The following is a 16,113-nucleotide window of genomic DNA, read 5'->3' as shown; positions in this document are numbered from 1 at the left end:
CCCTGTTTTGCTCAATCTGCCTCTCTTTTATCTCATTTGTCACCCATCCTCAGTCCACCAACCACCTGGGGCTCCTGTCTCATCACTTCCATTCTCCTCTTTATACTGGCCATCTCCCCTCGACACTGATGCAGGGTTCCAAAAGCAAACACATTGATGAATTCTTTTCCAACATGCTGCTTGACTTGTGACGTTCCTCCAGCAGAAAATTTGGGATGACATGGTAGCATAGTGGTTAGCTCAACACTTTACAGTTCCAATGACCTGGGTTCAATTCCTGCCGCAGCCTGTTGAGAGTTTGGACTTTCCTCCAGGTGGTCCAGTTTTTTTCCACAGCCCAAAGACAAACTGGTTGATAGGTTGTAAACTCTCCTGTGATTAGGCTAGGATTAAATCTGGGTGGGGTGGGGTTGCTGAACAATGCGACTCAAGGGGCCAGTTCCATGCTGTCTCTCAATAAATAAATAAATGGACTGTTGTTACTGCCACTGTTGATCTGTGGTGACACCATCGGAGAGGGTGGAATTACAAGATGATATATTGATAATTTGCATTATAAATGTGGTGATACCTCTCAAACACCAAAAAAAAAATGAGAAGAGGTATATCAGGCATGGTTATCAATATACAGTTTAAAATGAGGGTCTCAATTTATTGCTGAGAATAACTTTGCTTTAATTACAAGCACCCTTTTGTACCAGAATTGCTTTCTAAAATGCTGGAGCATAGCCAGGAAATTAAACTAAGTTCTTTATTAAACCAAACAATTGATAGAAGGGCTTACATGTTTTTTTCTACTGTGTGTCTGCCACTAGCAGGCAAGTACTCCAAAGAAAGAGATTTTTTGGAAACTTCTCCCTAAACATTGTTGCAGTGAGAACTAAGAGCAGTGGATAAATTGCTATAATCTTCAAGGATTACATTGGTCACATAAATTTAATTGTAAATCTCCACTATCTTAAATTTAAAATCTCCAGCTGGCATGTATTGTTGACAGAATGCAAACAAGTGCGTGTTAGACTTTCAAAGAGGCTGTTTTGACAGGATGCTTTTCCTCAATGAAGTCATGTGCTACAACTGTGTTTTTGTTGTTCTTAAAGGAGAATTGTACTTTGATGTAAAAAGTGAACATTTTCAATGGATAATTCACAAAAAAAAACCTCCTGCATTCCAAGCGTTTAAGTACTGTGGAGAAGACTCTGGAATGTTGTATTTTTTCCAGCACATGGCGTGCTGTCAGTTTTCCTTCCCCCCCCCCCCCCCCAGAGTACAATGTAGGTCGAGCGATATCACTGTGGGGGGCTTGATGCTGGAGCTGATTGACACAGAAGTTTACAACAATAAAATAAAAGTTTATTTGAAAGAACTTTGGGCAAAGTTCGGAAATGCGACTTCACATCACAAAGCAGTAGTAGTTACTGGCTGTTTGAAAGATATGTTAAATGACAAGATTACAGCCAAGGCGAGAATAATGACAAGATGTTGGCTAAACTGCTGTAACTAGGTCAGATTGCATAATTTGCTGTACAATACAGTCTTGTCTTTGTGAGCAGCTACAGTGGCATGCGAAAGTTTGGGCACCCCTGGTCAAAATTTCTGTTACTGTGAATAGTTAAGTGAGTAGAAGATGAACTGATCTCCAAAAGTCACAAAGTTAAGGATGAAACATTCTTTTCAACATTTTAAGCAAGTTTCGTGTATTATTTTGTTTTGTACAATTTTAGAGTGGGGAAAAAAAAGGAAAGGAGCACCATGCAGGAGTTTGGGCACCCCAAGGGATTTGAGCTCTCAGATAACTTTTAACAAGGTCTCAGACCTTAATTAGCTTGTTAGGGCTATGGCTTATTCACAATCATCATTAGGAAAGGCCAGGTAATGCAAATTTCAAAGCTTTATAAATACTCTGACTCCTCAAACAATCAGCAGTCATGGGTTCCTCTAAGCAGCTGCCTAGTACTCTGAAAATTAAAATAAATGATGCCCACAAAACAGGAGAAGGCTATAAGAAGATAGCAAAGTGTTTTAAAGTAGCTGTTTCCTCAGTTTGTAATGTAATTAACAGTAACGGTGGAGGTCAGGTTGAGGCCTGGAAGCCCAAGAAAACTTTCTGAGAGAACTGCTCATAGGATTGCTAGAAAGGCAAATCAAAATGCCCATTTGACTGCAAAAGACCTTCAGGAAGATTTAACAGACTCTGGAGTGGTGGTGCGCTGTTCTACTGTGCAGTGACACCTGCACAAATGACCTTCATGGAAGAGTCATCCGAAAAAAACCTTTCCTGTGTCCTCACCACAAAATTCAGCATCAGAAGTTCAGAGGAACATCTAAGCAAGCCTGATGCATTTTGGAAACAAGTCCTGTGAACTGTTGGAGTTAAAATAGAACTTCTTGGCTGCAATGAGCGAAGGTATGTTTGGAGAAAAAAGGGTGCAGAATTTCATAAAAAGAACATCTCTCCAACTGTTAAGCATGGGGGTGGATTGATCATGCTTTGGGCTTGTGTTGCAGCCAGTGGCACAGGAAATATTTCACTGCTAGAGGGAAGAATGAATTCAATTAAATACCAGCAAATTCTGGAAGCAAACATCACATGGTCTGTAAAAAATAAACAAACAAACAAATAAATAAATAAATAAATAAGCTGAAGATGAAAAGAGGATGGGTTCTACAACAGGATAATGATCCTAAACCCACCTCAAAATCCACAATGCACTTCCTCAAGAGGCATAGCCTGAATGTTTTGCCTTGGCCCTCACAGTCCCCTGACTTATACATCATCAAAAATCTGTGGATAGACCTCAAAAGAGCAGTGCATGCAAGACAGCACAAGAATCCAACAAAACTACAAGCCTTTTGCAAGTCCCCCAAACAAGATTTGGAAGACTCTTAGCTGGCTACAGAAAGCATTTACAAGCTGTGATACTTGCCAACTAAGTACTGACCATGTAGGTGCCCAAACTTTTGCTTTGGGCCCTTTTCCTTTTTTGTCATTTTGAAACTGTAAAAGATGGAAATAAAAAAGTAATCTTGCTTAAAACATTAAAGAAATGTGTCATCTTTAACTTAATACCTTTTGGAAATCAGGTCATCTTTTACTTAGCTATTCACAGTAACAGAAATTTTGACTGGGGTGCCCAAACTTTTGCATGCCATTGTATGTGACTATCCTTGGTTTATTACAATTTAGTTCATTCCCATTTTTGCTGCTGACCTGTATTTCCTGTCTGGAGTTAATTAATCTCTGCCTTCATGTTGCATCATGTATCTCTATCAATCATTTCCCGATTAGCTCTGAAATGGAAATTGAACCTCTGCTTCTCGCAGCTGCACTTTGTGGTTCCTCATCAGTTAGTTCTTTTTGTTTCATCTGATTGAGTGCAGGCAGAGTTAAGTGACTATTTGTGCTATACAGACAGACATACTTTATTGATCCCAAGGAAAATGGGGTTTCGTTACAGCAGCACCAACCAAGAATAGTGTAGAAATATAGCAATATAAAACCATAAATAATAAGTTAATCATGCCAAGTGGAAATAAGTCCAGGACCAGCCTATTGGCTCAGGGTATCTGACACTCCGAGGGAGGAGTTGTAAAGTTTGATGGCCACAGGCAGGAATGACTTCCTATGACGCTCAGTGTTGCATCTCGGTGGAAACATCAGGTTTTGAAAGACTCTGTTCTTCAGTCATGCTGATTATATCTTTACCTTACACAAACTTCAAAGATAGAATGCATAAGTGTGCAGCTCTCAACTTCAGGTCATTTATGTTTAGTCAATGATTTTCCTGTTGCCTTTGCATTGAAATTTGGATCATAAAATGCACAAAAATGCAATGCTGTGCTGTCTAGTTCATGTGCAACTGCTGGTTATTTGTGCACCTACCCAGCATTTTTTTTTTTGCAGGGAGCATCATTTTAGTCTGCTGTGCAGTATTCTGTTGAATTTATATTGTTACAAATACCTTACCACAGATTTCTACACATAATTCTTATTTTTCTATAGACGATGAATTTCAAGACTTGACTCTGACCAAATATTGTTAATGCTATCTTTTAATCTGATTCATGTGCTGCAGCCATTGTGTTTAAGGCTTCTCTGTCACTACCAACTGCACCCAACTGTTCCTGACAAACACCCCTCACCCTGGCCTATCTGTCAATTGCCACTGAACATCAGCCCTTCATTCACTTGTGGAGCCTTTCTACCACATAGGGGAACCAGAGGGAATTGCAGCTAATTTTGATCAACTGCAACAGCTCCATCTACCAGTTTGAAAATTCCCAGTGCGCAGGCTTCAGTTTTGTTTCCCTGGAGACTCCCAGACTGTAGCTTTCAGCTTGGTGCTTAGTACCTCTAGTGTGGAGGCCTTTGCTCCTCACTAAATTACAAGCACTGCTTTCGGCATTCCCCTTTGTCTGCTACTAATGACTAATTGAAAGGCAAATCCAATTTATCGTGCTTCACATTCAGTGAATCGCAGATTGGGTGGACAAAATGAGCTCAAAGCCAGTTTCCGTGAAAGGTGCTAGTCCATTAGGTACAGAGGAGATATCAGGAGGAGGTTTTTTACGCAGAGTGGTGAGTGTGTGGAATGGGCTGCCGGCGATGGTGGTGGAGGTGGATACAATAGGGTCTTTTAAGAGACTCCTGGACAGTTACATGGAGCTCAGAAAAAATAGAGGGCTATGGGTAACCCTAGGTAATTTCTCAGGTAAGGACATGTTCCACACAGCTTTGTGGGTCGAAGGGCCTGTGTTGTGCTGTAGGTTTTCTATGTTTCTATTCTTGTCCTGCAGGACCCTCTGACTAACTGGGCTAAAACCATTAAAATTGACAGTGATCTGTTTAATGAATGCCAAGTTTGAACGGAGATTAGTTTCCTACGGCCCCAAACTCTTTAAAACTCACTGACACATATTGATAACTCTCTACATCCTTTCTGGTCTTGTTACTTTGTCACCCATGGGCAAACTGGTGGCAGTTTCTCATCCATTCTAGCCGGACCATGAAGAACTTCTTAATTTCAAAAGGTACATTATTACTACTGTTTACAGTAAGTACAGTTGGGACATGTCTTTCCCTAGATTGATTCATTTCAATACATTCTCTTCCAAAGCATCAGCACCACGCCTCAAACAACACATCCAAGGGCCACATACGATCGTATTACTTAGTCTCTCCCCTCAGTGTCTAGTAGTGCCATGACCCTAGCTTTCCCTACAGTGCCATTCCAGTGTCTGCACCCAGCTTTAGTCTATCCATCAGTATGTACTTCTGCATCCTGGAATATGTTAGATGGCAGCATTCAAGTGTGGATATCTCCTTACACTGGAAGACTAACAAGATTTAGGGAGAGAGAAGTGCATCTTTCATGAGTTGATGATCATTCAGTTTTGTTTGAAAAAGATCTGAAGACCTTTCAACTTCAGAAATGCTCAATCGTGTTCATGCATGCAAGGGTTGGCCAGTTATAGGCTGATATTTTACACGGCAATATGGTTTATTGACTAGTTACCTGGAACAAACTAAAACATTGGACATGGCTGTTTATTTTCTAACCTTTCTTACTGAGGTGATTGTTTGATTGAAGAAGTTTAGCAAATACTGATTCAATGGGATTATGTATGATGGTGCAATAACATTCTTACAAGCGTTGTAGACTGTGGTCAGAATGTTCTGAAAATAAGAAATTCCGCCACGAAAACCAAGCAAGTGATGTGATGGGCTGATTCCATGTGATCGAAATGCAAGTGGCTTTGAACAGTAGCTCTGTGAACTGTTTGTAACAAGCTGATTTGGAATCTCAGCTCCAAGATCTGATGTGTCACTCCTTTGGCAGAGATTAGGTTCTGTGCACTCTAATCAAAATGAAAACACTGAACCATTGATGTTGATATTCCAACAAGGGGCTACATTGTTTTACATCGAATAACAAAGATTTTTTTTTAAGTTCCACTGCATGGAATTTAGAGGGACACAAACGCTATCATTCCACAGGCTGTCATCGGTTTAGTTTATTAGATAGTTATAGTTTTCTCCAAGGCTTTGCAAGATAAATGGGACGGGACATGCCGGCATCTCTCCAACATAAGACATAGGAGCAGAAATTGGCTATTCGGCCCGTCGATCTTGTTCTGTCATTCCATCATAGCTAATTCCTCTCAACCCTGTTCTCCTGCCTTTCCCCTGAAACCTTCGGCATCCTTGCGAGTCAAGAGCCTATCAATGTCTGTTTTAACATCTCAGTCAGTAGGTTACCTGCATGCATGAACTTAGACAGACATGGTAATTGGATTGTGTAGGGCATAGTAGTGTCCAAACCAGCACATCTGCAGCAAAAGACAGTGGAGACCAATCAGGGATTACAGAATATTTTACCTTGGGAAATATAGAAGCCTGTTACGGAATTAAAACAAAACTGGGGATATTCAGTAGCTTATGTGGAAAGATTGACCTCAAGTTAATGTTTCAGGCAAATGAATCCAGTTGGATGCCATTCTCTCCCCCTCCCCCTCCCATTTCCTCTTTCTTTCTGTCTATCCATCATTTACTCCAATGAGTGTGGGTTTAGCCCATTCACTTAACACACAGACATTAACAGAAAGGATCTTTAGATCTGCATAGCACATTGAGTTTCTTCGGAACCACTGGAGACCTTATCAGTTAATTCAATAATACTGTTTTTCTAAACATGCTTCTTGGTTATACTATGCTGCTATGTAATAATTTGTCATGGAAAACTACTCTTGGGGGAGCTGAGCCTGTAAAGATCCCAGATACTTGTTCTGAAGGAAAAGAAGAGAACTAGAGAGGAAAGATTGTGGACAATCTATAATACCACATCCAGTTCTCACTCCGGCTAATACCATATATTGCCAAGTGACCATTTGTACACTTTGTCCATCTAATGGCTACAGTCTGGTAAAGGCAGAGAGCTGGGACTGATAGCCTGCTGCCCATTTTCTCTGGGGAAGTTTTCATACGTAATAACAAGCCAATGTGAAAGAAGAATGTAAGGATGTTAACATTGAAAATAATTAGACTGAATAGCATTTTAAGGTGTTGCTTCCTCAGAATTTTGTTTTGTTTATGATAGACTGCTTGGAGCTAAACACAAATATAATTTCAGACTACGTGTATCACGGCAGAATGTGGAGAAACAAGGAATCAACTTTTATTGACTATAATGTGTTTAATTGCATAACGATGATGATGCTTTGCAATAGTTCAACTAAGCTAAAAATGTTTTGTTGATGATTTTTGTTTGTACTCTGTGTCTAAAGCTTCTCGCTTAAGTGTCCGATAATTATCAGCCAGCACTGGTGGATTCCAGTTGCCCTGATACCACCTCTCCATGACTGCAATGTCCTGGTGAAACATTTCACCATGCTTGTCACTGCCAGTGCCAATATTTGCAGGGAAGAAGTCGAAATGGGAAAGCAGAAAATGAATCTTTAGTGATACATTGTACTTCATGGTTTTTGTATGCTTGAAGCATGTTGTCAGCCAGCTGCATGTGGTTTGGTGCTCTGTCGTTGCCAAGAACATTTTCAACAACATTCTTGAATGCAGTTTTCTCCGGTCCCACTAGAAGTTCTTCGAATTGTCTGTAACTGATGGCCTGTTTGATTTCTGTGCCAGCAAAAGTGTCTTCCTTAATCTTGGGATCAGTTATTCTGGGGAACATCTGTCTCAAATATTGAAATCCTTCATGGACATTTTTGCATTTGGTGACAGCAGATTCCATCCTTGCAGTCTTGAACCCAGTAATACTGTTTTTGCCTTTGACAAACCCAAATCTCTGTCCAGGTCATTTAACTCAGAATGAGTTATTAGTTGAGGCTCTCTTGACATAAAGGGATTAATATCTGTATTAGTATCAGTGTTACTTTCCATTCCTGGCTCGTGCACCATCATCATTTGCCTCCTCTAGACTCCATGTCTCTGGTAGCTTTGTACTGGAAAACTATTGTCATGCAACACAGGTCTCATGGCTGACGGGAGACTGGGGTATTCAATGGATTTCTTGTTTTTAGCAGAGAAACCAGACACACTGGTAAGACAGAAGTAGCTGTCTGTCACATGATCTTTCTGGTCTCACCATATCATCCAGACAGCAAACGACATTGACTTCTGAGTAGCATTGAGCGAAGGTCTAAGATAGATAGCACATGTTGCACAGCAAGTGTGGGGAGCCCAGACATTGTCTTCGTCACCAATTTTACACCCAGAGTAGAGCTCATAGGTATTCTTAATAAGAGGAGTCATGCTCCTCCTTTGAGATTTAAGTGTGTACTCGCCACAAATTTAGTAAGTATCACAGCTGTTGCAACATTGGTGAGAGATTTTGCTATCGCAAATACCTCTGAAAATGAGTACACACAATATGCTATGCTCATGAAACATGTGCATCAAGCAGATCGCAAACCAATATACTTGTAAACGTAATGCATTGCACGATGTGTGCGTGGTGCTTTTATAGCCTTTCTAAAACCTGTCCTGCCATGCAGCATCCGCCCTGCCTAAGCGTGTCCAGGCATGCCTGGACAAGATAGAAAACTTTTCAGCTTACATTGTGGGCAACATTTTAATTGACCTGAATTGTGAATTGAAATAACAAATATAGGCAGTTTCAAAAAATAAAATGTGTGATAGGGAAATTTCTTGGTGATTTTCATGATCAGCAGCCCAATATCCATATAATACATCAAAAAGTATGTATGAAGCAAAACCTTTTTTGTCCAATGTTATATGTTTCATTGGCATGGGGCTATAAAGTGTTTAAAACACAAACTACCATAGGAAGTCAATGAATTGAGCAGCATCTGTGGAGTGGGAGAGGGGCAAATTTGATTTTCCCCAAAGATGCTGCTCAGCCCACTGAGTTCCTTCAACAGCTTGTTCTTTTTCCCTTGATTCCAGCATCTGTGTTCTCCTGTGTCTCTGCTATAGAGTGTAATAGAGCTTGGTTCCTAGGGCACTGATGGGTTTTCTTTGAACTTTTCGCAGAATGGTGCTATTCCAGGTGAGATGGTGAAGAAAGATGAAAACTTGAAGCGTGGGAACTGGTCCAATCAAATCGAGTTTATCCTCACTAGTGTTGGATATGCTGTAGGTCTTGGAAATGTCTGGAGGTTCCCATATCTGTGCTACAGAAATGGAGGAGGTGTGTAGAACTTCTGTGATTTTCATGTGAGCACGTGTGCATTTTTAAGAGTATGTGAATTGTGTTAAAACATCTTAGGGCATTTATGGATGAATTTGTGAATGTTTAAGTGTTTAAATCTCCATGTGAGTATGTTTGAGTTGACTGTGAATTCTTGTTTGTGTGTTCACATTTTTGATGTATGTGTGGCTATGTCTGTCTTCCTATCTATAAGTGTGATTATGCATTTATCTAATGTACAATATGTATAGTATGAGCTACTACATCACTTCCCCATCAAATGTATTTGTATCTGGTGTGATATGGACATGCCCAGAATCTGAGAAGCAAATAAGAAAGTTAATAAAACCTAAGAACAGCTTGAATTCAATCAAAATTCACTCCTAGTCAAAATTTACCCTGCAATTCCACGAGTAATTTAGCTGCAGATCTGACTGAAAGATACTTGGCAATAGTATAACATGTCAATGGGACAGAACTACGAATAGGCCCTGGAATTCAAGATGTTAAATCTCTAAAGATCCCTTCTCTGATTAATACCACATATTTGCATGTAGGTTCTTGCACATCAGCAAAACTCCACAATTTGTCTCCTTTCAAGAATGGCTGGCTTATTTGTACAAATGGCAGATAGAAGTACTGGGTTTTATTTTAGCAATATAAGCACAATATTCGCAGTCTGTCACACTTCAAGTTTGTTTTCACAGCAACTCATTTTGCTGGCCTGTTAATCTTTATGTGTCAAATCTGCAGTACATCATTCTCCATGTACAACATTCTCAGTCTGTTAAACGCAACGTGCCACATTCTCGGGGTTGTTTCCATTGAGTCAGATTGTCAGCTGTTTGGTATCCTCACTGTTTTAAACTTCCAGTCTGTTATTGTTAGTGCACCGAGTTGACATATGCTTGTTATTCTCCTTGTGCTACACTCACGTCATCTGCAGTGCACCAGATTCGCAGCACTCTTCAGTTTCTCATTTTCGTAAATGTTTGTTGTTCTCAATATATCATCCTGTCAGTCTCTTATTCTCACTGAGTCACATTTGCAACGAACTATTTCCTCATTCTGGATTAATATGCCTTATTCACTTTTTTTTTATCTTGACACACCAGATTCTGCAGATGCTGGAAATCCAGAGTAACACACACACACACACACAAAATACTGGAGGAACTCAGTAGGCTAGGCAGTATCTATGGACAGGAGTAAAGAACCGATGTTTGGGCCGAGACCCTTCATCAAGGAGTTCTGATGAAGGGTTTCAGCCAGAAATGTTGGCTCTGTTTCCTCTCCATAAATGATGTTTGACCTGCAGAGTTTTTACAGCATTTTGTGTGCGCCATTCTCCTAGTCTGTTATTTTCCAGCTCAGGCATTCTCAGCCTGCCAAACTCATTTACATTCGCAAAAGTTTGTTATTATCAGTTTGTTACAGTTTCCTCCTGTATTTTCAGTATGTCAGACTTAGAGTCTTTTTATTCTTAATCTGTTAAATTAATTTGCTCATTATATTGTGTCAATATTGTCATATTCTCAGGTTATTTGCATTGTAAGGTACTCCCAGTTATTTGTTATTCTAAGTGTAACACTCTCAATTGTCTGTTTTTACCCATTATGTCCTATTTGCAGTTCACTATGTTGACAGGTGTTTTTGTCGGAATGATACATTCTCCGTGTTGCATCCTTGTATGTTGTCATTTGCTGCTGTTCTTGGTGTGTCTAATTCTCAGATGTTTCGCATTCAATTTATCACTTTCTCAGATGTCAGTTATGTTAAATTCTCTATGTCACGTTTTCAGATAATTCAGTGTGTTCACATCTGTTTTTCTCAATCGAATACATTCTGAGGTATCTGCTCCTCTAAGTCTGTGCTAAATTCTCTGCTGGCCATTTCTCTTACAATATCAACATGGCATTTTACCTGTGAGTCATCTACACATTAAATTAAATCTTAGTTTCACATTTTCTGCTGTCTGTTATTTTGACTAACCCCGCCACCAGTTGTATTATTTCTAATCATTTTTAATAAAGCTATTTCTTGTGTTTCCTAGAAATGCCTGCTTGCCTTATTGTGTGATACTGATTTAGCAATTCTGAGGTGCCTGATATTCTCATTCTGTGGCTGTTATTCTCAGTTCCCTCCGCGACTGCTTGGTCCACACGTCCCTCCCCACAGATCTCACACCTGGCACTTATCCCTGCAAGTGTAAGTGCTACACCTGTCCCTACACCTCATCTCTTACCACCATTCAGGGTCCCACACAGTCCTTCCAGGTGAGGCAACACTTCACTTGTGAGTCTGTTGGAGTCATCTATTGCATCCAGTGCTCCCGGTGCTGCCTCCTCTACATCGGCAAGACCCGACGCAGGTTGGGGGACCGCTTCGTCGAGCACCTCCGCTCCATCCGCCACAACAGACAGGATCTCCTGGTTGCCACTCACTTCAACTCTCCTTCACATTCCCATTCAGATATGTCCATACATGGCCTCCTCTACTGCCATGATGAGGCCAAACTTCGGTTGGAGGAACAACATCTCATCTACCGTCTGGGTAGTCTCCAGCCCCTTGGTATGAACATCGAATTCTCCAACTTCCGGTAATTCCCTCCCTCTCCCTTCCCCCATCCCACCTTCACTCTGATTCCTCTTCTAGCTGCCTATCACCTCTCTCATGACTCTGCCTTCTACTACCCATAGTGCTTTCCCCTTAGATTCCGCCTTCATCTCCCCTGCCTATCCCCTCCTTGCCTCCCCTTCCCACCCCTTGATCTTTCCTCTGATTGGTTTTCCTCCCTTCCCCACCTTCTTTATAGGGCCCCTGCCCCCCAAAACGTTGACTGCTTCTTTCAACGGATGTTGCCCGACCTGCTGAGTTCATCCAGCTTTTTTGTACGTCTTGATTTGACCACAGCATCTGCAGTGCACTTTGTGTTTGTTATTCTCAGTAAATGTATCCTCAGATGTTTATTGTTCTCATTCTGATTCATTCTTGAGTCTCTGTGTTCTCACTTGTCACATGATCAAGCACCTAAAGTTCGCAGTAAAAGTTCACATTAGGTCTACCTAATTCTTGCATGTCTGAAATTCTCTTTATTTAGATTGAAGGGATTAAGACTCCTTTCTCTTAAAGACAAAGAGAGGGGTAACTTGATAAAAGTATGTGAAGTTATGGACATGCTGACTAGGTAGGTAGGAGGATCTTATAATTTCAATGGACGAAAGTGCAATCTAGGGATCATGAATATAAAATAATCACCAGATGGAGAGTAGAAATAGAAATCTCTTTACTTGAAGAATATTAAGAACATGCAGAATAGTTGGCACAAGTAACAGCTGGTTTTGGAAGAAAAGGGTGGATTAAGCACATCTGAGAAAGTTAAGGAAGATTATGCTGATATTGTCAGATGAAGATAAGTGGTAGGAGGTTCATAGGGAATGTAAACTCTAATATGCCTAACTTCCCTTTTTGTGATTTATTTAAAAGAACCAATATTATATAAAGCAGGAAGAGGCCATTTGATCCAATCTCATGATCCACTTCATGTCTTTCCTTTTTAAAGTCTCAACAGCATAACCCTCTATTCTCATGGCCCTCATGTTCTCATAAAGCTTTTGTTAATAATTATAAAATGGTAATCAATATCTAAGATCATTCTAGTCTCTCTACAGCTAACACTGTATTTCTAGTAGGTGTTTGCTCCTCTTAAATGAAACCATTCCCTGTGGTAACAGGTTCCATATTCTTGTCACATGTTAGGTACAGGGCAACCTTCACTAATCCGGCACCTTTGGGACCTGCGGAGTGCCGGATTAGTGGAAATGCTGAATTACAGAAGGATTAGATTAAGCAATAGCTAACTGCCTCATCATACCTTTAAAATATCATGTAAATCAGTACAAGTTAGATAATAATGAAACAGGAGTTTCATAAATGAGTAGCAATTGAAATTTTAATAAAGTAATATTCTGTACAGGTACAGATAAAATAAAGGGTATTGTACATAAATGTACAGGAATTATACAGAACAGTTGAGTTCTGCTTCTAAAGTGAGACGTTTAATATACCTTCAGGCAAAGGCAAAGTTGCATGTTTGAAAGCGTGGGGTTGTCAGGATCATCAACATCTACTTGAAAAATGAGTGAAGCATCAGGAACTGGTGCTGAAACTGGCACAACAGTTTCTTTAAAAACTGTTGATGTTTGTGGCAGCACATCTGGGTGAGCAGGAGCAGAGGTTGGAGAAAGGAGGTCTTCTATACGCCACATTTCACGTGACCACCAGGCGGCCGGGGATTCAGCACTGGGCTCTTCTCTCTTCACTTGCAGTTACTGAGGGAATCCCCTGTTAGTTTCTTTTCCTCCGCTTAGTAATAAGCTTAAATTCAGCGGGTCGCCAAGTCTGATCTGAGGTCATAGGCAGAAGAGAATGGAGGGCAGTGTGCGATTGTCGGCAGGCAGGGAAGAAGGCGGACTGACCCAGCGTGCAGCAACTCCCCCGCCATTGGCGGGTGAGACGGACGGGTGCTGGGCGGCTGCGCCTCACACAGATTATACTAATAAATGCAGGAAAACAAGCAGGAATTGCCTGTCTGTGCTTACAAGAGCACTCCAACACGTGAACAGATCTATCACAACCAAAACAATGTGCAGCAGATTGGTACGGTGGACCAGGAAATTTGAACTTACAGTTGAGTGGAAAATTTGAAATCGGTGCCGGATTATCGAAGGAACCAGATTACAGGTAGTCGGATTAGTGAAGGTCGACTGTAAATAATTTTTTCTGAATGTGCTGTATGAGTCATTGATGACTATTCTATTCTGATTTTGTCATCCCCTACACAGAGAAAGTCTCCACTTTATCAAGACCTTAATAAAGTAATCTTTACCCATTGTTTCCGAGAAGAGTGAGATCATTTCTTTGTCAGCTAGTCTGACTCTGTTTCCAGCATAATTCTCATAAATTATCTTTGTATTCCCTCTAATGTTTACAATATGATTATCAAAATTACACAGGATATACCAAGTTTTGTCTAACATGAGATTTAATGCATATTTTGCAAAACATTCAAAATATTCCACTCAAAATAGCGAGTCAATATTGGCTTGCAGTTTTATAGCTTTATCAGCGTGCTTTTAGTATTTTTGTAGTTATTTTCTGAGATATCTCATTTTTTTCTATCCCATTAAGATTATTTTCTTTAGTTTTCTTTCCTAAGTATTCTGCATTACCCTTATGATTGACACTCTTGTGCAAAAATCTCTATTCTACATGTGTTTATTAATTGCTGACCGTAATTTTTCCAGTTCTACTCAGCATTGACCAATCCCTTTACCCTGATTTGGAGCTGTCTGCAAATTTAGAAATTATGTTGAATCTATAAGTTAAAAAATATAAATTTTAAACTAATGTAGTCCCAGTATTGGCTTTTATGGAAGCCCACTTTCTGCATTCTGTCACTCTAAGTTAAAACTCATTATCTTTACCCTCTGCTTTCTAAATTGATGCCAACTATTTAGCCAAGCTTACTCCAGATAAGGTGACCTCATTCATTAAGTCTCTTGTGCGACACCTGATCAAAGACCTTTTGAAAATATATTACATACATTCATGATATGAACCTTTTGAAACTGTGTTACATATTTATATTTATAAATTTGATTGCTAGATGGTTTTATATTTCAACTTTACTGGGGATCCCATTAGTTTTCCAACCTGTGACGTTTTCAATCATTCCCCTAACCTCCTTTCTTAACTACTGATATTACTCTTGCTAACAGCCTCAGGCACATTACCTTTTCCAACAAATTCTATGTAAAAGTACCTCTTCTATCTCTTTCTTAATATCTTGTAAAATACACTGATGTAATCTGTACAGGCCAGGGATTTTACTCTCTTTCTGAAACACTTGTTCTCTTTCTTTCTTTTTCAATCTGTTTATTGAATTTCATATATATAAAAAAAATCATAATATTGAATAGGTTATAAGTGCAATAGACTTGAAGTTGAATTAGTAATAAGATAACAATATCTTATTAAAATATCAGCAAAAAAAGTACATTAATCAATCAAACCTATATTAATTATACATGAAAAAGAGTAGGAATAACCATCAAAAGAAAAAAAATTTAAAAAATACAAGAAAAAAATATATATTGAAAAAAAATTAAACCTAAACTAAACTAACATGGGCAGTAATAACAGTTTATATGTATATGATAGTGTCAAAAACTCCAGAACTCCATACCAGAACAAGAATAAAAAGAGAAAAGGTCTGGAAGAGGCCAAATTAATTCATATGAAAGTGTTGAAAGAACGGTCCCCAAGTTTCTTCAAATTTAATTGATGAGTCAAAAATAGTGCTTCTAATTTTTTCTAAGCTCAAATAAGAAATAGTTTGAGAGAACCACTGAAAAGTGGTAGGAGGATTTACTTCTTTCCAATTTTGTAATATAGACCTTCTGGCCATTATTAATGTTACAAAGGTGATCATTCGTCTGATTGAAGGGGAAAACCGGTTACCATCCTCATTTGGTATACCAAAAATTGCAGTAATAAAATGAGGTTGTAAATCAATATTCCAAATTGAGGAAATGGTAGCAAATATGTCCTTCCAATAGTTATGTAAAGTGGGACATGACCAAAACATGTGGGTCAATGAGGCCACATCTGAATGACATCTGTCACATTGAGGGTTGATATGAGAATAGAATCGAGCAAGCTTATCTTTAGACATATGGGCTCTATGTACAACCTTAAATTGTATTACGGCATGTTTAGCACATATAGAAGAAGAATTAACCATTTGTAAAATTTTTTCCCATTTTTCTGTTGATATATTATATTGAAGTTTTTTTCCCCATTCTTGTTTAATTCTACCTGATATTTCTGGTTGTATCTTCATAATCATATTATAAATAAGAGCCACTAATCCCTTCTGACAAGG

At 39.4% G+C, this 16,113-nt stretch overlaps 1 protein-coding gene across 3 annotated transcripts in view; it reads left to right on the top strand.

Annotated features, from left to right (window-relative positions):
- slc6a9 (solute carrier family 6 member 9) overlaps positions 1–16,113 on the top strand; it is a 259,999-nt gene that overhangs the window by 186,362 nt on the left and 57,524 nt on the right. For 2 of the 3 annotated variants that reach the window (XM_059984128.1, XM_059984129.1), the window contains one exon: positions 9,011–9,167. In XM_059984128.1, the coding sequence (XP_059840111.1) occupies positions 9,011–9,167 (157 nt within the window). Of the gene's footprint in view, positions 1–4,327; positions 4,580–9,010; positions 9,168–16,113 lie in introns of those variants that run through there. The other variant, XM_059984127.1, reaches the window with a different exon arrangement.

The sequence above is a fragment of the Hypanus sabinus genome, chromosome 11, assembly GCF_030144855.1.
Source record: "Hypanus sabinus isolate sHypSab1 chromosome 11, sHypSab1.hap1, whole genome shotgun sequence".
Lineage (NCBI taxonomy): Eukaryota > Metazoa > Chordata > Chondrichthyes > Myliobatiformes > Dasyatidae > Hypanus > Hypanus sabinus.
This window is presented reverse-complemented; position numbering and strand designations above follow the sequence as displayed.